At 53.0% G+C, this 23,624-nt stretch overlaps 1 protein-coding gene across 2 annotated transcripts in view; it reads right to left on the reverse strand.

Annotated features, from left to right (window-relative positions):
• GGNBP2 (gametogenetin binding protein 2) overlaps positions 1 to 23,624 on the reverse strand; it is a 136,286-nt gene that overhangs the window by 101,188 nt on the left and 11,474 nt on the right. For both annotated transcript variants that reach the window (XM_075314680.1, XM_075314679.1), the window contains exon 4: positions 10,268 to 10,366. In XM_075314680.1, coding sequence (XP_075170795.1) covers positions 10,268 to 10,366 — 99 coding nt within the window. The remainder of the gene's footprint in view (positions 1 to 10,267; positions 10,367 to 23,624) is intronic.

Here is a 23,624-nt window from a genome sequence, read left to right on the forward strand (position 1 = left end):
ACGTCCGGCTTCCCCCGGCGGCAACAAATGTCTTGAAACACGTCCGGTCGAAGAGACCATTCCCCTGCGTCCATGCCCTGGCGACTGAGAAATTCTGTTTCCCAGTTTTCTACGCTCGGGATGTGAACTGCGGAGATGGTGGAGGCTGTGGATTCCACCCACAGCAGAATCCGCCGGACCTGCTGGAAGGCTTGCCGCCTGCTTGTGCCGCCTTGGTGGTTGATGTATGCCACCGCCTTGGCGTTGTCCGACTGAATTCGGATATGCCTGCCTTCCAGCCATGGCTGGAACGCCTTTAGGGCTAGAACACTGCCCTTATCTCCAGAACATTGATCTGGGGGGAAGACTCTGCTGAGTCCATGTACCCTGAGCCCTGTGGCGGAGGAAGACTCCCTGACAGACTCGCGTCCGCCGTGACCACAGGCCAGGATGTGGGCAAGAAGGACTTTTTCCTTTGACAAGAGTGGGAAGAAGCCACCACTGAAGGGAGGCCATGGCTGCCCGAGAAGGAGCAACGTCCTTGTCGAGGGACGTCGATTTGCTGTCCCATTTGCGAAGAAAGTCCCATTAAAGTGGGCGCAGATGAATCAGCGCAAACGGAGCTGCCTCTATTGCTGCCACCAACTTCTCTAGGAAGTGCATGAGGCGCCTCCAAGGGTGTGACTGGGCTCGAAGGAACGATTGCACCCCTGTCTGTAGTGAACGCTGTTTGTCCAGCGGAAGCTTCACTATCGCTGAGAGAGTATGGAACTCCATGCCGAGGTATGTCAGTGATTGGGCCGGTGTCAATTTTGACTTTAGGAAAAATTGATGAACCACCCGAATCTCTGGAGAGTCTCTAGAGCCATGTTCAGGCTGTGCTGGCATGCCACCCGAGAGGGGGCCTTGACCAGCAGATTGCCTGAGAGAGTAGGACCGCTACCACAGTTGTCATGACCTTGGTGAAGGCCCGTAGGGCTGTCACCAGGCCGAAAGTTAGTGCCACGAACTGAAGGTGTTCGTTCCCTATGTCGAAGCGCAGGAAGTGCTGATATCCTGATACAATCGGCACGTGGAGATAAGCATCCCTGATGTCGATTGATGCTAGGAAGCCTCCTTGGGCTATCAAAGGCGATGGCAAGCGGAGAGATTCCATCCGGAACAGTCAGGTTCTCTGTCCGTTGAGCATTGTGAAGTCCAGAACGGGGCGGGGTGATCCGTCCTATCTGGTACCACGAACAAGCTGGAGTAAAAAGCCGCGACTACGTTCTTGAAGGGGAACGAGGATCGCAACTCCTCCTGCCTTCGGAGTGTTCACCGCCTGGAAACGTGCATCGGCTCGCTCGGGGGACGGAGATGCTGTGAAGCAACGAGTCGGAGGACGAGAACTGAGCTCTATCCTGTGACCGTAAGACAGAATGTCTCCTACATCGGTCTTAGACATGTGGGGACCACTCCCCTGACCTGGACCGCCATGCAGAAAAGGTTCTCTGTGCCCGGCGGAGGATGGAAATACCCTCGCCTGAGACGTCAAAGACGCTAATTGCGGAGCCCAGGATGACCGCATTGATCTGAGACAGAGCAGCTGAGATAGCCTGGAGTGCCCACCCCTGCAAAGGCCGGGGCAACGGACGCGCCTATGGCTTCATAGATGGATCCCATTAGGAGTGCTATCTGTCTGTCCGTGGCATTTTTGAGCGTGGACCCGCCAGCCACTGCTACTACTGATCTAACCGCCAGTCCAGAGACTGGAGGGCACCTTATGACACTGAGCCGAAACGTTAACAACGTCAGAGAGGAAGGGGCAACGTGTGTTATAAGGCGTTCAGTAAAACGCTTGTCCGGGAAGGCGTGCTTCTGGACAGTATCTGTGCATTAGCTGGACTGGGACTGAGGTTCGTGCTGGAGTTTACCACGTAATAACTAGAGGCCACCCCTGGAACACGCTTCGTCGCAGACCGATAGAGGCCTGGGGGGATCCCGCAGTGCCCGGGCCTGTGTAAGGGGCCGGTCTGGACTGCAAACTCCTAGTCTCTTAGCCGACCATTTGTCCATAGCCTGAGACATGGATAGTGAAAATGACCCAGAGAGTTTCTCAGCAAAGCTGTAACTCTGTCCCTGCCGCCTGGACAGGGAACGCCGGCGAAGTTTTCATCATGCAAACTCTGTCGCTGTCATCTGTGCAGTGCCCATAATATAGGCGCACAAGAGGTTAAAATAAGCCAGTGTCATGGCACCCATACTCTTTAAGAGCAGACAACAGCCTGTCTTCCGCAGAGTAATCAGTGAGGGTATACAGCCAAAAACAAATAATGCTGCCGAACAGTGAAATCATATACCATATAAATAAACACATACATACATACATACATACATACACATATATACATATATACACATATACATATATACACATATACATATATACACATATACATACATACATACATACATACATACATACATACAGCGGCACCAAGGGGGGGACAACACCCTAGGAAGACCACCTTTGAAAAAACTGGTGCCCCCCAGTGCTCAGTGAGGGGGAAGGAGGATAGCAACGTATGCTCCAGCCCTCCCCACGTTATGATGCAGGGCTCTGTCTGCGGGAATCCGGTGGTCTATAGTGATCAGTGAGGGGGGGCGGAGGACAGCGAGGTGTGCTCCAGCCCTCACTGACGGCAACATACCGACCATCCCGCCCTTCTCCCTGACTGGCAGGCTCAGGGGCGGGAGTTTAACACACTAGGCCGCAAAAACCGGGGACTAAAGTACAAACCGCGGCCGGCAAACAGGCACGGTCGGCGCGGTAGTCCCGGATAAAAAATGCACACCGCAGTCGCAGCTGCGTCTGAGGCCAAGGTGCTTCATGCACCGTGCCAACGGGGACACAGAGTACCTGTAGCTGCAGGGTGTCCCTGACGATACTCAGTCTCCTGCCCGGCAGGGGCTGCGGATGTGACTTGTAGTCATCAGATTCTCTGCCCCGGGTCTCCCTCAGCTGCAGCCAGAAGTTGCTGAAAAACATGGCTGACGGCGTTCTCTGAGGAGGAGGGAGGCGTGGGCGTAGTCACAAAAAAGTGCGGGAATCTGGAGCCTCAGCGTGGGTAGTGAGGGGGGCGGAGGACAGCTCAATGTACTACAGCCCTCACTGTCGGCGTCATACCGACCGTCCCGCCCTTTTCCCTGACTGGCAGGTCTGGGGGCGGGAGACTCCCATACTAGGCCGACCTCAGTGCTGACTTCACGTACAGCGTCCCGCCCTTCTCCTGACTGACAGGTCTGGGGGCGGGAAAAGAGTGAGACTAGGCCGCAAAAGCCGGGGACTAAAGTTATAAGCGCGGCCGGCGTATAAGCCCGGTCGGCGCGGTAGTCCCCGGCGCACTAACAGCCCCAGCCGCGCTGCAGTGTAAAAATGGCAGCGGCGGTCAGCGTGGTAGTCCCCATAAACTAACACACCCAGCCACGCTGCAGTGTGTGATGGCACAAGCGCGGTCAGCGCTGCGGTCCCCGGCGCACTAACACACCCAGCAATGCTGGAGTGTTTCTGTGCGCGGTCCCCACGGGGACACAGAGTACCTTAAAGTAGCAGGGCCTTGTCCCTGACGATACTCGGCTCCTTATCCAGCAGAGTCCCCAGGGGCTGTGGATGGAGCACGGTCTCAGTGCCTGGAGACCGATTAGGATCCCACTTCACCCAGAGCCCTAAAGGGGATGGGGAAGGAAAACAGCATGTGGGCTCCAGCCTCCGTACCCGCAATGGATACCTCAACCTTAACAACACCGCCGACAAGAGTGGGGTGAGAAGGGAGCATGCTGGGGGCCCTGTTATGGGCCCTCTTTTCTTCCATCCGACAAAGTCAGCAGCTGCTGCTGACTAATCTGTGGAGCTATGCGTGCATGTGTGCCTCCTTCGCACAAAGCTTAAAAACTGAGGAGCCCGTGATGCACGGGAGGGTGTATAGCAGAGGGGAGGGGTTTACACTTTTAAGTGTAATGCTTTGTGTGGCCTCCGGAGGCAGTAGCTATACACCCAATTGTCTGGGTCTCCCAATGGAGCGACAAAGAAAAACCCTTTTCTAATCCGGATTGAAGAAAGGACAGAAAAGTGGGCAAGGTAAACGGCCAGGGAGAAACGCCCTGAGCAGAGCACCACGACAGGAAAATTTTTCAAGTCCTGTGGTAGATCTTGGCGGACGTTGGTTTCCTAGCCTGTCTCATGGTGGCAATGACCTCTTGAGATAAACCTGAAGACGCTAGGATCCAGGACTCAATGGCCACACAGTCAGGTTCAGGGCCGCAGAATTCAGATGGAAAAACGGCCCTTGAGACAGCAAGTCTGGTCGGTCTGGGAGTGCCCACGGTTGGCCGACCGTGAGATGCCACAGATCCGGGTACCACGACCTCCTCGGCCAGTCTGGAGCGACGAGGATGGCGCGACGGCAGTCGGCCCTGATCTTGCGTAACACTCTGGGCAACAGTGCCAGAGGAGGAAACACATAAGGGAGTTGAAACTGCGACCAATCCTGAACTAAGGCGTCTGCCGCCAGAGCTCTGTGATCTTGAGACCGTGCCATGAACGTCTGGACCTTGTTGTTGTGCCGGGACGCCATTAGGTCGACGTCCGGCATGCCCCAGCGGCAACAGATCTCCTGAAACACGTCCGGGTGAAGGGACCATTCCCCTGCGTCCATGCCCTGGCGACTGAGAAAATCTGCTTCCCAGTTTTCTACGCCCGGGATGTGAACTGCGGATATGGTGGAGGCTGTGGCTTCCACCCATAGCAGAATCCGCCGGACCTCCTGGAAGGCTTGCCGACTGCGTGTCCCGCCTTGGTGGTTGATGTATGCCACCGCTGTGGAGTTGTCCGACTGAATTCGGATCTGTTTGCCTTCCAGCCACGGCTGGAATGCTTTTAGGGCAAGATACACTGCCCTTATCTCCAGAACATTGATCTGAAGGGAGGACTCTGTCTGAGTCCAAGTCCCCTGAGCCCTGTGGTGGAGAAAGACCGCTCCCCACCCTGACAGGCTCGCGTCCGTCGTGACCACAGCCCAGGATGGGGGCAGGAAGGATCGGTTTGAAGAGGCCGAAAGTTATGAGGAGGCCGCTTTGGGAGCGGTGCCTCCGGCGGTCTTTTTAGGACGTGACTTAGACCGCCATGCATCTGAGTTCCTCTGATCTTTCTGAGGCCTTTTGGACGAGGAAAATTGAGATCTGCCCGCGGTCCGAAAGGACCGAAACCTCGATTGTACCTTCCGTGGTTGAGGTCTGTTTGGTTTGGACTGGGGTAAGGATGAATCCTTTCCCTTGGATTGTTTAATGATTTCATCCAATCGCTCACCAAACAAGCGGTCGCCAGCCAATGGCAAACCGGTTAAGAACTTTTTGGAAGCAGAGTCTGCCTTCCATTCACGTAGCCACATGGCCCTGCGGAGTACCACCGAGTTGGCGGATGCCACCGCCGTACGGCTCGCAGAGTCGAGGATAGCATTAATGGCGTAGGACGCAAACGCCGACGCCTGATTGGTTAAGGACACCACTTGTGGGGCAGATGTACGTGTTACTGCATGAATCTGCGCCTGACAAGCTGAGATAGCTTGGAGTGCCCAGACGGCTGCGAATGCTGGAGCAAAAGACGCGCCGATAGCTTCATAGATGGATTTCAACCATAGCTCCATCTGTCTGTCAGTGGCATCTTTGAGTGAAGCCCCGTCTTCCACTGCAACTATGGATCTAGCCGCCAGTCTGGAGATTGGAGGATCCACCTTAGGACACTGAGTCCAGCCCCTGACAACCTTGGGGGGGGAAGGGATAACGTGTGTCCTTAAGGCGCTTGGAAAAACGCTTGTCTGGACAGTCCCGGTTTTTCTGGATTGCCTCTCTGAAGTCAGAGTGATCCAGAAACATATTTAATGTACGCTTTGGAAACCTGAAACGGAATTTCTCCTGAGAAGCAGACTCCTCAATTGGAGGAGCTGGGGGAGAAATATCCAACACCTGATTGATGGTCGCTATAAGGTCATTCACTACTGCGTCACCTTCAGGTGTATCTAGGTTGAGAGCGGCTTCAGTATCAGAATCCTGATCTGAGACCTCCGCTTCATCCTCCAGAGAGTCCCCCTGCTGGGACCCTGAACAGTGTGATGAAGTGGAGGGAATTTCCCAGCGACCCCGCTTGGGCGGCCTGGGACTGCGGTCCGTGTCAGAGACCTCACCCTGGGACCTGTGGGTTACCCCCGGGGCACATTGCTGTTCCAATTGAGGGGGACCAGGGGTCAAGGATTGGATAGAGCCCGGGGCCTGAATCACCGGTCTGGACTGCAAAGCTTCCAGTATTTTAGCAGACCATTTATCCATAGTGTCAGACAGCTTGTCAGCAAAGGCTGCAAACTCCGTCCCTGTCACCTGGACAGTGGTAGCAGGTGGATCCACCTGGGCCACTTGTAGCAGAGGCTCCGGCTGAGTAAGCGCCACCGGGGCCGAGCATTGCACACAATGAGGGTCAGTGGACCCTGCCGGTAGTACAGCTGTACATGAGGTACAGGTTGCAAAATACGTCTGTGCTGTGGCACCCTTGCTTTTTGCAGATGACATGTTGTCCCCTCTGAGAACAACCAGGAGGGTATATAGCCAAAAATCCACAGAGCGACCGTACAGTGCAATGTATAGCCTAAAAGTATATATATATATATTACACTTCGGTACTCAGTGGGGCCAGCACCACAGGTGCTGCTTACCGACCGCTCAGAGCGGTTGTGTGGTCGCCAGATTCCCTGCCTGGGTCTCCCTGTGTTGCCTCTCCTCCTCAGCGTCTGAATCGCTGACAGGAATGGCTGCCGGCGTTCTGTGAGGAGGAGGAGACCGTGGGCGTGCCCAAGAAAAGTGCGGGAATCCAGCGCCCCACTGTACTGAGTGAGGAGGGAGGAGGATACTAATGTATGCTCCAGCCCTCTGCTGACGATCCGTGCAGCGTCCCGCCCCTCCCCTGACTGGCAGGCCTGTGGGCGGGAAAGAACGACACTAGGCCGCAGAAGCCGGGGACTAAAGTTATAAGCGCGGCCGGCAATAAGCGCGGCCGCGCGTAGTCCCCCGGCGCACTAACACCTCCAGCAGTGCTGGAAAGTGTATGGCACTAACGCTTCATGTCCGGCGCACTAACACACCCAGCAGAGCTGGAAAGTGTCTGGCACAAGCACTCCATGTCCGGCGCACTAACACACCCAGCAGAGCTGGAAAGTGTCTGGCCCAAACGCTCCATGTCCGGCGCACTAACACACCCAGCAGAGATGGAAAGTGTCTGGCACAAGCGCTCCATGCCCGGCACACTAACACACCCAGCAGTGCTGTAATGTGTATGGGACCAGCGCTCCATGCGCGGTCCCCACGGAGACACAGAGTACCTCATAGTAGCAGGGCTTTGTCCCTGACGATATCCAGCTCCTATCCTGCAGATTCCCAGGGGCTGCGGAGGGAGCACGGTCCCAGTGCCTGGAGACCGATCCGGACCCCACTTCACCCAGAGCCCATTAAGGGATAGGGAAGGAAAACAGCATGTGGCTCCTGCCTGTGTACCCGCAATGGGCACCTCAACCTTAACAACACCGCCGACAAGAGTGGGGTGAGAAGGGAGCATGCTGGGGGCCCTGTTATGGGCCCTCTTTTCTTCCATCCGACATAGTCAGCAGCTGCTGCTGACCAAGCAGTGGAGCTATGCGTGGATGTCTGCCTCCTTCGCACAAAGCAAAAAAACTGAGGAGCCCGTGAGCACGGGGGGGGGTGTATAGGCAGAAGGGGAGGGGCTTTACACTTTTAGTGTAATGCTTTGTGTGGCCTCCGGAGGCATAGCTATACAACCCAATTGTCTGGGTCTCCCAATGGAGCGACAAAGAAATTCTCTATTGCCGAAGGCTAAAAGATTGGTGCTGTTCTATGCATAAATATTAAGGCTCTGTGCGCACTGGGAAGTGGAATTTTCTTGAGAAAATTCCGCATGCCCTCAAAGATTACCGCACCCGCGGTAAAAAACCGCGGGAAACCGCACCCGAAAACCGCATGCGGTTTGCCGCGGTTTGCCCGCGGTATTATTCGCGGTATTGCCGCGGTTTTGCCGCGTGCGGGTTGGGATGTGCTTTATTGCATTCAATGCAATAAAGCACATTGAAGAAAAAAAAAAAAAAAAAAAAAAAAGTAATTTAATTCTGAGAGTAGATAGACAGAAGAATAGATAGAGGGATAGATAGATAGACAGAAGAATAGATAGAGGGATCGATAGATAGAGAGATAGATGACAGATCGCTGCATTTCCCACGGTCGGCAGTGAGTTCACATTACCGGCCGTGGGAAATGACCGGTAATTACCTCTGCTGCTTTCATTCAGCCTGTGTCTGTGACAGTCGCGGCTGGATGGAAGCAGCGCTGGACGTCGGACCTGGATTACGCCGGAGCTTTGTTTGGGGGGGGGTTAATAAAATGGTGAACGAGGCTTGTTTGTTTTATTTAAAATAAAGGATTTTTCGGTGTCTGTGTTTTTTTTCACTTTACTTACGGGTTGATCATGTCAGCTGTCACATAGATGCTGCCATGATCAAGCCTGGGGTTAATGGCGGTGGTCCCCCATCACCATTAACCCCTTGTATTACCTTGCCACCACTGCTACACGGTGGCAAGAAGAGCCGAGGACACGCCGGTATTATCGCATATTGCATGCGACAGTGCCGGGGCAGCTGCGGCTGATATTCTCGGCCGCGGGAGGGGGAGTGAGGCGGGGGACATTAACCCTGCCCCTCTCCCTCCCCAGCCTGAGAATACCGGGCCGCCGCTGTGTGCTTACCTCGGCTGGAAGGTAAATATGCAGCGGAGCCCACGTTCTTTTTTTTCTATATTTCCGTTTTCTTTCTATGTGTGTTCTATGTGTCTGTGTCTATGTGATCTATGTGTCTGTGATGTCTGTGTCTGTGATGTGTGTGTGTTTACTCTGCACGGCTTCCTCTTCCTGTAATGACATCACTTCCCTGCAAAACCGCAAGCAAGTGATGCACATTACCGGAGGTAAACCGCAAAATACCGCAGGGAATAATGCAGGAAAACGCAGTGAACCGCACAGAATTTGCTGCCTGCGTTATTCCCTGCGGGATTTCTTGATTAACATTGAGTCAATGGAGTGAAATCCCGCAGCGATGTGCGGAAAAGAAGTGACATGCACTTGTTTTTGCTGCGGGATTCCCGCAGCAAAACATGCAGCTGTCAAATTCCGCCCAGTGCGCACAGGATTTTTTTTCTCCATAGGATTTGCTGGTGATTCACTGCAGAGATGTTATGAACATTTTCTGCAGCGAAACATGCAGCAAATCCGCGGCAAAATCCGCGAAAAATCCGGTAAGTGCGCACATAGCCTAAAGGGAATTCTCACAGAGTGGACACAGTCGGCATGCTACGGTGTTATGAACACACAGGTGTGTGACCGCAAGTAATTTGAAGTCTAGTTGGAATGTAGTTAGAAGCATGCAAGTCGCACACTTGCGGTCATGTGCCCCAGTTCCGGGCATTGGAGAATCCTGACTGAGTGCACTATGCGCGCAGTAAGGATTAAAACGTCTACAGTCACAGAGAGCAGACTTGAACAAAAATCTCAAACAGCCCCTTTAAAAGAGAACCTGTGAAATCACAAGCAGCGTGAATGAGAGCCTGGCTGTGCAACTGCAGTCACGTATGGGTTTTTTTTTTTTCTCTGAAATGCTGTGGTTGTCCAAGAACTTAGGAGAATTGTATGGCTGACCCCTCCAGATCACTGCAATGTTGTTGATGTAATAGATCTATAATTCAATCCTCTATATGTCTTGGCAAAGGTCATCGTCAAAGAAGTTACTGACAATGTCAAAGAAGGGTAGGAACTGTGCAGTTATAGTCAGCAAATGTTTGCACTAAGCATTTTGGCATTTAGAGGCCACACTCTGGCCTGACACTTTGTTGCAATCCATTACAGTATCATGCATGAATTATTTCAGCTGCTTAGAAAGAGCCATTCTTACAAAAAGGTATGTGGCTACCTCAACACACAATAGCCTTGTGCCGCTGTGATCTTTTCACTGCTCCACTGCACAAACACTTAATTTTGAAAGAAAACTTTCACCTGTAAGACTGCACGGCTGAGCAAATAAAGAAACTGAATTTAATGAGGGAGCGATGTGCCCAACTCTTGTCCATGTAGGGTAAATGCAACATATATCTTAATACGGCTCTAGGCTTGAAAACAGCTATTCAATACAATGGTGAGTCAAAAACTTACCCCAAAGGTTTTGGTTTGTGTGTGTCCAGAGAATGAAGTTGACATCTTTTATTTTTCTTGCTTTTTGGAATTGCTTCTATCATAGTGCTAAGTTTAGTCCTATAAAAAAAAAAAAAAAAAAAAAAAATTAATAATAATAATAATAATAATAATAATAATAATAATTAATAAATAAGCATTTAGGGCACAAATTATTAAGACAGCAGTTGTGCATGGCAGTCTAAATGACGGAGGACCTGGAGTGAGCAGCACCTGATTTATTAAGCTGTGCACACATCTTAATGACTGGATTAGGAGCATCAGGCATACGCATTCACCAGAAAGTTACGCCACAAAGTTTAGAGTGATTTCTCAGACTTTTCCATGCCCTCTCCAGGTCCGGACAGCAAGGGTTTAAATATCTAGACACGCTGTATTATATATTTGCAATATTCGAGTATTCGATATACAAGGCCCTTACAATATCTGCAACTCTAAAGTCAAAAGGCTTGAACAATCAGGGTGCTAACTTCAGACTCGGGCACCTAGAAAAGTCACAATTGTTCTGCAAACCGTGCACCTCTTGCAGCTTTCATCTCACAGCAGTCAGTTTCAGGGGAGAAAGAATAGAACTGAACAAAGTGTCATTACAAATACCTCTGGCATCTATGCCCCTCACCCCACACTGACCGCTGGGAGGCATTTGTAAACGCAGTCCGCTCTACCACCTCACACACCACACTGACTTCTGTGAGACTTCAACTCCACTGGGTGCAGAAATAAGGGCTGCACACATTAAAATTCTAACCTAGACTTCACATATAATGAGCCCAACACATCACCAAATACATTTCTCTGGGGGTGCTTACTTTTCTCCCTGCATGAGCTCAACCAATCATAGGGGGGGGGGGGGGGAACTAATAATAAAAAAAAATTAGTTCAATTAGTAAAATTACACTATTGTTTAGTGAGGCAATTATTATGGTACATAAAACGTGGTTGTACTTGTAACACAAATACCGATCATAGAATGGCAGTAGGACAGGTGCCATGAGCACGTGCAGTAAGAAAGATGAACTCACTGTAGACATTCAGATGTAATACTGCAGAAACCAGACGTTCTGAGGCAATAGGCTGCTTACATCTGCTCCCCCTTTCTGATCTAACACTGAATATACCAGGGGAACTGAGGCAAGAATAGACTGCTTATACCGCTGTCCACCTATACTCATCTAATACTGGGTATACCAGTAGTATTGAGCTAAGAGGATGCTGCTCACCCTGTTTTTTTCTGATCCAATACTGGATATACCAGGAGTGCTGTGGTAAAAAGATGCTGCTCACAATGTTATTCTGATATAATAAAGGATGTACCAGGGTGCTGAGGTAAGAAAAGTTTGCTCACATTGCTGGCCACCCAGTCTTGCTAAATGCTGAGTGGCTGCTGCAATCTGAAGATATGCTGAATAGTACGTGCTATACTTTATTTCCAATTCACAGCACGGAGCTTCCTACTATAGATACCTGACATATTACCATCCTAGGAGAGGTTTCTGTCTAGAGTGACAAGAAGTGAGCCATTTTACTCTATTACAGTTATCACCTACCTAGACAAAAAAGGGAATTTTGTTTACTTACCGTAAATTCCTTTTCTTCTAGCTCCTATTGGGAGACCCAGACAATTGGGTGTATAGCTTCTGCCTCCGGAGGCCACACAAAGTATTACACTTTAAAAAGTGTAACCCCTCCCCTCTGCCTATACACCCTCCCGTGGACCACGGGCTCCTCAGTTTTGGTGCAAAAGCAGGAAGGAGAAAACTTATAAAATTGGTCTAGGGTAAATTCAATCCGAAGGATGTTCGGAGAACTGAAGACCATGAACCAAAAGAACAATTCAACATGAACAACATGTGTACACAAGAACAACTAGCCCGAAGGGCACAGGGGCGGGTGCTGGGTCTCCCAATAGGAGCTAGAAGAAAAGGAATTTACGGTAAGTAAACAAAATTCCCTTCTTTGTCACTCCATTGGGAGACCCAGACAATTGGGACGTCCAAAAGCAGTCCCTGGGTGGGTAAAGAAGGGAATTTTGTTTACTTACCGTAAATTCCTTTTCTTCTAGCTCCAATTGGGAGACCCAGACAATTGGGTGTATAGCTTCTGCCTCCGGAGGCCACACAAAGTATTACACTTAAAAGTGTAAAGCCCCTCCCCTTCTGCCTATACACCCCCCGTGCATCACGGGCTCCTCAGTTTTGGTGCAAAAGCAAGAAGGAGGAAAACTTATAAATTGGTTTAAAATAAATTCAATCCGAAGAAATTTCGGAGAACTGAAACCATTCAACATGAACAACATGTGTACACAAAGAACAACAGCCCGAAGGGAACAGGGGCGGGTGCTGGGTCTCCCAATTGGAGCTAGAAGAAAAGGAATTTACGGTAAGTAAACAAAATTCCCTTCTTTGTCGCTCCATTGGGAGACCCAGACAATTGGGACGTCCAAAAGCAGTCCCTGGGTGGGTAAAATAAAACCTCGTAATAGAGCCGTAAAACGGCCCCTTCCTACAGGTGGGCAACCGCCGCCTGAAGGACTCGCCTACCTAGGCTGGCATCTACCGAAGCATAGGTATGCACCTGATAGTGTTTCGTGAAAGTGTGCAGGCTCGACCAGGTAGCTGCCCGACACACCTGCTGAGCCGTAGCCTGGTGCCGCAAAGCCCAGGACGCACCCACGGCTCTGGTAGAATGGGCCTTCAGCCCTGAGGGAACCGGAAGCCCAGAAGATCGGTAAGCTTCGAGAATTGGTTCCTTGATCCACCGAGCCAGGGTTGATTTAGAAGCCTGTGACCCTTTACGCTGGCCAGCGACAAGGACAAAGAGTGCATCCGAGCGGCGCAGGGGCGCCGTACGAGAAATGTAGAGTCTGAGTGCTCTCACCAGATCTAACAAGTGCAAATCCCTTTCACATTGGTGAACTGGATGAGGACAAAAAGAGGGTAAGGAGATATCCTGATTGAGATGAAAGGGGGATACCACCTTAGGGAGAAATTCCGGAACCGGACGCAGAACCACCTTGTCCTGGTGAAACACCAGGAAAGGGGCTTTGCATGACAGCGCTGCTAGCTCAGACACTCTCCGAAGTGATGTGACTGCTACTAGGAAGACCACTTTCTGCGAAAGGCGTGAGAGAGAAATATCCTTCATTGGCTCGAAAGGTGGTTTCTGAAGAGCCATCAGCACCCTGTTCAGATCCCAGGGTTCTAACGGCCGCTTGTAAGGAGGGACTATGTGACAAACCCCCTGCAGGAACGTGCGTACCTGTGGAAGTCTGGCTAGGCGCTTCTGAAAAAACAGAGCGCTGAGACTTGTCCCTTAAGGGAGCCGAGCGACAAACCTTTTTCCAATCCGGATTGAAGGAAGGAAAGAAAAGTGGGCAAGGCAAATGGCCAGGGAGAAAACCCCTGATCAGAGCACCAAGATAAGAATATCCTCCACGTCCTGTGGTAGATCTTGGCGGACGTTGGTTTCCTAGCCTGTCTCATAGTCGCAATGACCTCTTGAGATAACCCTGAAGACGCTAGGATCCAGGACTCAATGGCCACACAGTCAGGTTGAGGGCCGCAGAATTCAGATGGAAAAACGGCCCTTGAGACAGCAAGTCTGGTCGGTCTGGTAGTGCCCACGGTTGGCCCACCGTGAGATGCCACAGATCCGGGTACCACGACCTCCTCGGCCAGTCTGGAGCGACGAGGATGGCGCGGCGGCAGTCGGACCTGATCTTGCGTAACACTCTGGGCAACAGTGCCAGAGGAGGAAACACATAAGGGAGTTGAAACTGCGACCAATCCTGAACTAAGGCGTCTGCCGCCAGAGCTCTGTGATCTTGAGACCGTGCCATGAATGTCGGGACCTTGTTGTGCCGGGACGCCATTAGGTCGACGTCCGGCATCCCCCAGCGGCAACAGATCTCCTGAAACACGTCCGGGTGAAGGGACCATTCCCCTGCGTCCATGCCCTGGCGACTGAGAAAGTCTGCTTCCCAGTTTTCTACGCCCGGGATGTGAACTGCGGATATGGTGGAGGCTGTGGCTTCCACCCATAGCAGAATCCGCCGGACTTCCTGGAAGGCTTGCCGACTGCGTGTTCCGCCTTGGTGGTTGATGTATGCCACCGCTGTGGAGTTGTCCGACTGAATTCGGATCTGCTTGCCTTCCAGCCACGGCTGGAACGCCTTTAGGGCAAGATACACTGCCCTTATCTCCAGAACATTGATCTGAAGGGAGGACTCTGGCTGAGTCCAAGTACCCTGAGCCCTGTGGTGGAGAAAGACCGCTCCCCACCCTGACAGACTCGCGTCCGTCGTGACCACCGCCCAGGATGGGGGTAGGAAGGATTTCCCCTTCGACAATGAAGTGGGAAGAAGCCACCACCGAAGGGAAGTTTTGGCTGCCTGAGAAAGGGAGACGTTCCTGTCGAGGGACGTCGACTTCCTGTCCCATTTGCGGAGAATGTCCCATTGAAGTGGACGCAGATGAAACTGCGCAAAAGGAACTGCCTCCATTGCTGCTACCATCTTCCCTAGGAAGTGCATGAGGCGCCTCAAGGGGTGTGACTGACCTTGAAGGAGAGATTGCACCCCTGTCTGTAGTGAACGCTGTTTGTCCAGCGGAAGCTTCACTATCGCTGAGAGAGTATGAAACTCCATGCCGAGATATATGTCAGTGATTGGGCCGGTGTCAGATTTGACTTTGGAAAATTGATGATCCACCCGAAACTCTGGAGAGTCTCCAGAGCAATGTTCAGGCTGTGTTGGCATGCCACTTGAGAGGGTGCCTTGACAAGCAGATCGTCTAAGTAAGGGATCACCGAGTGTCCCTGAGAGTGCAGAACTGCTACTACTGTTGCCATGACCTTGGTGAAGACCCGTGGGGCCGTCGCCAGGCCGAAAGGCAGTGCCACGAACTGAAGGTGTTCGTCCCCTATGGCGAAACGCAGGAAGCGCTGATGCTCTGGTGCAATCGGTACGTGGAGATAAGCATCTTTGATGTGATTGATGCTAGGAAATCTCCTTGGGACATTAAGGCGATGACGGAGCGGAGCGATTCCATCCGGAACCGCCTGGTTTTTACGTGTTTGTTGAGCAGTTTTAGGTCCAGAACAGGACGGAAGGATCCGTCCTTTTTCGGCACCACGAACAAGTTGGAGTAAAAACCGTGACCCTGTTGCTGAAAAGGAACAGGGATCACCACGCCTTCTGCCTTCAGAGTGCACACCGCCTGAAGAAGAGCATCGGCTCGCTCGGGGGGCGGAGATGTTCTGAAGAACCGAGTCGGAGGACGAGAGCTGAACTCTATCCTGTAACCGTGAGACAGAATGTCTCTCACCCAACGGTCTTTTACCTGTGGCAGCCAGGCGTCGCAAAAGCGGGAGAGCCTGCCACCGACCGAGGATGCGGTGTGAGGAGGCCGAAAGTCATGAGGAGGCCGCTTTGGGAGCGGTTCCTCCGGCGGTCTTTTTAGGACGTGACTTAGACCGCCATGAATCGGAGTTCCTCTGATCCTTCTGAGGCCTTTTGGACGAGGAGAATTGGGACCTGCCCGCGGACAGAAAGGACCGAAACCTCGATTGTACCTTCCGTTGTTGAGGTCTGTTTGGTTTGGACTGGGGTAAGGATGAGTCCTTTCCCTTGGATTGTTTAATGATTTCATCCAATCGCTCACCAAACAGGCGGTCGCCAGAAAATGGCAAACCGGTTAAGAACTTTTTGGAAGCAGAGTCTGCCTTCCATTCACGTAGCCACATGGCCCTGCGTACTGCCACCGAATTGGCGGATGCTACCGCCGTACGGCTCGCAGAGTCCAGGACAGCATTAATGGCGTAGGACGCAAACGCCGACGCCTGAGAGGTTAAGGACACCACTTGCGGAGCAGACGTACGTGTGACTGCATTAATCTGCGCATGACAAGCTGAGATAGCTTGGAGTGCCCATACGGCTGCGAATGCTGGAGCAAAAGACGCGCCGATAGCTTCATAGATGGATTTCAACCAGAGCTCCATCTGTCTGTCAGTGGCATCTTTGAGTGAAGCCCCATCTTCCACTGCAACTATGGATCTAGCCGCCAGTCTGGAGACTGGAGGATCCACCTTGGGACACTGAGCCCAGCCCTTGACAACGTCAGGGGGGGAAGGGATAACGTGTATCCTTAAGGCGCTTGGAAAAACGCTTATCTGGACAAGCTCGGTGTTTCTGGACTGCCTCTCTGAAGTCAGAGTGATCCAGAAACGTACTCATTGTACGCTTGGGAAACCTGAAACGGAATTTCTCCTGCTGAGAAGCTGACTCCTCAATTGGAGGAGCTGGGGGAGAAATATCCAACATTTGATTGATGGTCGCTATAAGGTCATTCACTATGGCGTCACCATCAGGTGTATCTAGGTTGAGAGCGGCCTCAGGATCAGAATCCTGATCTGCTACCTCAGCTTCATCGTCTAGAGAGTCCTCCTGCTGAGACCCTGAGCAGTGTGATGAAGTCGAGGGCATTTCCCAGCGAGCCCGCTTAGGCGGCCTGGGACTGCGGTCCGTGTCAGAGACCTCATCCTGGGACCTATGAGTCACCCCAGGAGCACTTTGTTGCTCCAAATGAGGGGGGCCTGGGGTCAATGATTCAACAGTGCCCGGGGCCTGAGTCACCGGTCTGGACTGCAAGGCTTCTAGTATCTTAGCAGACCATTTATCCATACTCTCAGAAAGTTTGTCAGCAAATACTGCAAACTCCGTCCCTGTCACCTGGACAGTGGGAGCAGGTGGTTCCACCTGGGCCACCTGTAGCAGAGGCTCCGGCTGAGTAAGTGCCACAGGGGCCGAGCATTGCACACAATGAGGGTCGGTGGAACCTGCCGGTAGTATAGCCGCACATGAGGTACAGGTTGCAAAGTAAGCCTGTGCTTTGGCACCCTTGCTTTTTGCGGACGACATGCTGTTGTCTCCTGAGTACAATCCAGGAAAGTATATAGTCAAAAATCAACAGTGCGACCGTCCAGTGTAAATGTATAGCATATAAGCATATATATTATATATATATATATATATATATATATATATATATATATATATATATATTATATATATATATATATATATATATATATATATATATATATATATATATATGTACACTTCGGCACTCAGTGGGGCCAGCACCTCAGGTGCTGCTTACCAGCCGCTCAATGCGGTTGTGTGATCACCAGATTCCCTGCCTGGGCCTCCCAGAGCAGTGTTGTCTCTCCTCTCCAGCGTCAGAAGTGCTGACAGGAATGGCTGCCGGCGTTCTGTGGGGAGGAGGGGGCCGTGGGCGTGCCCTAGAAAGTGCGGTAATCTGGTGCCCCACGGTGCTCAGTGAGGGGGGAGGAGGATACAAAGTATGCTCCAGCCCTCAGCGCTGACGTCCTGTGCAGCGTCCCGCCCTTCCCCTGACTGGCAGGCCTGGGGGCGGGAATATGCGATACTAGGCCGCAAAAGCCGGGGACTAAAGTTATAAGCGCGGCCGGCAAATAAGCGCGGTCGGCGCGGTAGTCCCCGGCGCACTAACACACCCAGCAGCGCTGCAGTGTGTAATGGCACAAGCGCTCCATGCGCGGTCCCCAAGGGGACACAGAGTACCTCACAGTAGCAGGGCCTTGTCCCTGACGATACCCGGCTCCTGTCCAGCAGATTCCCCAGGGGCTGCGGAGGGAGCACGGTCCCAGTGCCTGGAGACCGATTAGGATCCCACTTCACCCAGAGCCCTTAAGGCATGGGGAAGGAAAACAGCATGTGGCTCCTGCCTATGTACCCGCAATGGGTACCTCAACCTTAAACACCGCCGACCAGAGTGGGGTGAGAAGGGAGCATGCTGGGGGCCCTGTTATGGGCCCTCTTTTCTTCCATCCGACATAGCAGCTGCTGCTGACTAAGATGTGGAGCTATGCGTGGATGTCAGCCTCCTTCGCACAAAGCATAAAAACTGAGGAGCCCGTGATGCACGGGAGGGTGTATAGGCAGAGGGGAGGGGTTACACTTTTTAAAGTGTAATACTTTGTGTGGCCTCCGGAGGCAGAAGCTATACACCCAATTGTCTGGGTCTCCCAATGGAGCGACAAAGAAAGAATACCTCGATAAAAAGAGCCGAAAACGGCCCCCTCTTACAGGTGGGCAACCGCCGCCTGAAGGACTCGCCTACCTAGACTGGCGTCTGCCGAAGCATAGGTATGCACTTGATAGTGTTTTGTGAAAGTGTGCAGACTAGACCAGGTAGCCGCCTGACACACCTGCTGAGCCGTAGCCCGGTGCCTCAATGCCCAAGACGCCCCTACGTCTCTGGTAGAATGGGCTTTCAGCCCTGAAGGGAGCGGAAGCCCAGAAGTACGGTAGGCCTCGAGAATCGGTTCCTTGATCCACCGAGCCAAGGTTGACTTGGAGGCCTGAGAGCCCTTACGCTGGCCAGCGACAAGGACAAAGAGCGCATCTGAACGGCGCAGGGGCGCCGTGCGAGACACGTAGAACCGGAGTGCTCTCACTAGATCCAAAGAGTGCAAATCCTTTTCACACTGGTGAATTAGATTAGGGCAAAAGGAAGGGAAGGAGATATCCTGATTTAGATGAAAAGGGGATACCACCTTAGGGAGAAATTCCGGGACAGGACGCAGAACCACCTTATCCTGGTGAAAAACCAGGAAGGGGGCTTTGCATGACAGCGCTGCGAGCTCAGACACTCTCCGAAGTGATGTGACTGCCACTAGGAAGGCCACCTTCTGCGAAAGACGTGAGAGAGAGACATCCCTCAGCGGCTCGAAAGGTGGTTTTTGAAGAGCCGACAGAACCCTGTTAAGATCCCAGGGTTCCAGCGGACGTTTGTAAGGTGGGACCATGTGGCAAACCCCCTGCAGGAACGTGCGGACCTGCGGAAGCCTGGCTAGACGTTTTTGAAAAAACACGGAGAGCGCCGATACATGGCCCTTGAGAGAGCCGAGGGACAAACCCTTGTCCATTCCAGATTGAAGGAATGAAAGAAAAGTGGGTAAGGCAAACGGCCATGGAGGAAAACCGTTAACAGCGCACCATGATAGGAAGATTTGCCAAGACCTGTAATAGATCTTGGCGGACGTTGGCTTCCTGGCTTGTCTCATGGTGGCAATGACATCCTGAGATAACCCTGAAGACGCTAGGAGCCAGAACTCAATGGCTACACAGTCAGGTTGAGGGCCACAGAATTCAGATGGAAAAACGGGCCTTGTGACAGCAAGTCTGGGCGGTCTGGAAGTGCCCACGGTTGACCCACCGTGAGATGCCACAGATCCGGATACCACGAACGCCTCGGCCAGTGTGGAGCGACGAGAATAGCGCGACGGCAGTCGGACCTGATCTTGCGTAGTACTCTGGGCAGCATCGCCAGAGGGGGAAACACATAAGGCAGTCGAAACTGCGACCAATCCTGGACTAACGCATCCGCCGCCAGAGCTCTGTGATCCTGAGACCGTGCCATGAAGGCCGGGACCTTGTTGTTGTGCCGTGACGCCATGAGATCGACGTCCGGCGTTCCCCAGCGGCGACAGATCTCTCGAAACACGTCTGGGTGCAGAGACCATTCCCCCGCATCCATGCCCTGACGACTGAGAAAATCTGCTTCCCGGTTTTCTATGCCCGGGATGTGAACTGCGGAGATGGTGGAGCCTGTTGCTTCCACCCACTGCAGAATCCGTCGGACTTCCTGGAAGGCTTGACGACTGCGAGTGCCGCCTTGGTGGTTGATGTAGGCGACGGCAGTGGCGTTGTCCGACTGGATACGGATCTGCCTGTCCTCCAGCCACCGATAGAAAGCCAATAGGGCTAGATATACTGCCCTTATCTCCAGTATATTGATCTGAAGGGACGATTCTATCGGAGTCCAGGTTCCTTGAGCCCTGTGGTGGAGAAAAAAACGCTCCCCAACCTGACAGGCTCGCGTCCGTGGTGACCACAGCCCAGGTTGGGGGTAGGAAGGATTTTCCCCGCGACAGAGATGTGGGTAGGAGCCACCACTGAAGTGATGTTTTGGTTGCAAGGGAAAGAGACGTTCTTGTCGAGGGAAGCCGCACTCTTGTCCCATTTGCGGAGAATGTCCCATTGGAGTGGCCGTAGATGGAATTGCGCGAACGGCACTGCCTCTATAGCTGCCACCATCTTCCCCAAGAAGTGCATGAGGCGCCTTAAGGGGTGTGACTGACTCCGAAGAAGGGATTGCACCCCTGCCTGCAGAGAAAGCTGTTTGTCGCTCGGAAGCTTGACTAACGCTTGCTGGGTATGAAACTCCATTCCAAGGTACGTCAGTGATTGGGTCGGTGTCAACTCGGATTTCGGGAAGTTGATGATCCACCCAAACCGCTGGAGAGTCGCCAGAGCGACAGATAGACTTTGTTGACACGCCACCCGAGACGGGGCCCTGACTAGGAGATCGTCCAAGTAGGGAATCACCGAGTGGCCCTGAGAATGCAGGACCGCCACAACGGATGCCATGACTTTGGTGAAAACCCGTGGTGCTGTCGCCAAGCCGAAAGGCAATGCCACGAACTGGAGGTGTTCGTCCCCGATGGCAAAACGCAGGAAACGTTGATGCTCGGGTGCGATCGGTATATGGAGATAAGCATCCTTGATGTCGATCGATGCCAGGAAGTCTCCTTGTGACATTGAGGCGATGACCGAGTGGAGAGATTCCATCCGGAACCGTCTGGTTCTCACATGTCTGTTGAGTAGCTTGAGGTCCAGAACGGGACGGAATGACCCGTCCTTTTTTGGCACCACGAACAAGTTGGAGTAAAATCCGCGACCACGTTCCTGAAGGGGAACGGGGATCACAACTCCTTCCATCTTTAGAGCGGCTACTGCCTGAAAAAGTGCGTCGGCCTGAGTGGGGGGCGGAGAGGTTCTGAAGAAGCGAGCCGCAGGACGAGAGCTGAACTCTATCCTGTAACCATGAGACAGAATGTCTCTCACCCATCGGTCTTGAACATGCGGCCACCAGGCGTCGCCAAAGCGGGAGAGCCTGCCACCGACTGAGGATGCGGTCAGGGGAGGCCGAGAGTCATGAGGAAGCCGTCTTGGAGGCAGTGCCTCCTGCGGCCTTTTGTGGGCGAGACTTGGATCGCCACGCATAGGAGTTCCTCTGGCCTTTCCACGGCCTGTTGGACGAAGAGGATTGGGACTTGGCGGAGGGACGAAAGGACCGAAATCTCGATTGAACCTCTGTTGAGGTCTCTTAGGTTTGGCCTGGGGTAAGGAGGAATCCTTTCCTTTGGATTCCTTAATAATCTCATCCAATCGTTCGCCAAACAAACGGTCGCCAGAAAACGGCAAACCGGTTAAGAACCTCTTGGAGGCCGAGTCTGCCTTCCATTCGCGCAGCCACATGGCCCTGCGGACTGCCACAGAGTTAGCGGATGCTACAGCTGTACGGCTAGCAGAGTCCAGGACGGCGTTCATGGCGTAGGATGAAAAGGCTGACGCCTGAGAGGTCAAAGATGCAACTTGCGGAGCAGAATTACGTGTGACAGCATTAATCTCGGTCAGACAAGCCGAGATAGCTTGGAGTGCCCACACGGCTGCAAAGGCCGGGGCAAAAGACGCGCCCGTGGCCTCATATATGGACTTCACCAGGAGCTCTGTCTGTCAGTGGCATCCTTTAGCGATGAGCCATCTGCAACCAATACCACGGATCTAGCCGCCAATCTTGAGACTGGAGGATCCACCTTGGGACAGTGAGCCCAACCCTTAACGACTTCAGATGGGAAGGGGTAACCCGTGTCAGTGAGGCGCTTAGTAAAGCGCTTGTCCGTGACTGCTCTGGGCTTCTGGACAGCGTCTCTAAAGTTAGAGTGATCGAAAAACGCATTGCGTGTACGTTTTGGTGTTTCTCCTGCTGAGACGCCGACTCCTCTACAGGAGGAGGCGGGGGAGAGAGATCCAACACCTGGTTGATGGACGAGATAAGATCATTTACTAAGGCGTCCCCTTCAGGTGTATCAAGTTAAGGGCGACGTCAGGGTCAGAGCCCTGAGCTGCGACGTCCGCCTCGTCCTCCAGAGAGTCCTCAAGCTGGGAACCCGAGCAGCGTGAAGAAGTCGGGGAAGATTCCCAGCGAGCCCGCTTAGCCGGTCTAGGACTGTGGTCCGGGCAGGAGTCCTCCGCCTGAGACCTAGGGGCCAACCTGGGAGCGCGCTGCGGCGCGGACCGAGAGGGGCCTGGCGGCAACGAGCCAACAGGGGCCGGGGCCTGTGAAAGGACCGGTCTGGACTGCAAAGTTTCTAGCAGCTTGGAAGACCATTTGTCCATAGACTGAGCCATGGATTGTGAAAGTGACTCAGAGTTTCTCAGCAAAAGAAGCGAACTCTGTCCCTGCCACCTGGACAGGGGGAGCAGGGGGGTCTACATGAGCCGAGGGGCCCACTAGTGTCCGAGGCTCCGGCTGAGCAAGCGAAACAGGGGTCGAGCATTGCTCACAGTGAGGGTAGGTGGAACCCGCAGGTAACATAGCCCCACAAGAGGTACAGGCCGCACAAGCAGGCACGGTCGGCGCGGAAGTCCACCGGCCTTCTCAATTCAGCAGCTGCCGCGGCTTCCGGGAAGAAGGTGCGCTCCCTGCACAGTCCCCTATGGGGACACAGAGTACCTTTAAGTTGCAAGGCCCGGTCCCTGAGGTTGAAGAGGCTCCGGTCCGGCAGGTTCCCACAGGGGCTGCGGAGGGAGCACGGTCCCAGTAAATGGATGACCGCTTAGGATCCCACTTCTCCCAGAGCCGCTAAGGGATGGTGAAGGAGACGGCATGTGGCTCCAGCCTCTGTACCCGCAATGGGTACTTCAACCTTAACAACACCGCCGACGTAGTGGGGTGAGAAGGGAACATGCCGGGGGCCCCGTGGGGACCCTCTTTTCTTCCAACCGACATAACTAATATGAGAATGCATGAGTGGATGTGTGCCTCCTTCCACACAAAGCATAAAACTGAGGAGCCCGTGATCCACGGGAGGGTGTATAGGCAGAGGGGAGGGGTTACACTTTTTAAAGTGTAATACTTTGTGTGGCCTCCGGAGGCAGAAGCTATACACCCAATTGTCTGGGTCTCCCAATGGAGCGACAAAGAAAAGATCATTTACTAAGGCGTCCCCCTCAGGTGTATCAAGGTTAAGGGCGAAGTCAGGGTCAGAGCCCTGAGCTCCCACGTCCGCCTCGTCTTCCTGAGAGTCCTCAAGCTGGGATCCCGAGCAGCGTGAGGAAGTCGGGGAAGAGTCCCAAGCGAGACCGCTTAGCCGGTCTGGGACTGCGGTCCGGGCAGGAGTCCTCCGCCTGAGACCTAGGGGCCAACCTGGG

This window comes from Anomaloglossus baeobatrachus, chromosome 6, assembly GCF_048569485.1.
Source record: "Anomaloglossus baeobatrachus isolate aAnoBae1 chromosome 6, aAnoBae1.hap1, whole genome shotgun sequence".
Classification (NCBI taxonomy): domain Eukaryota; kingdom Metazoa; phylum Chordata; class Amphibia; order Anura; family Aromobatidae; genus Anomaloglossus; species Anomaloglossus baeobatrachus.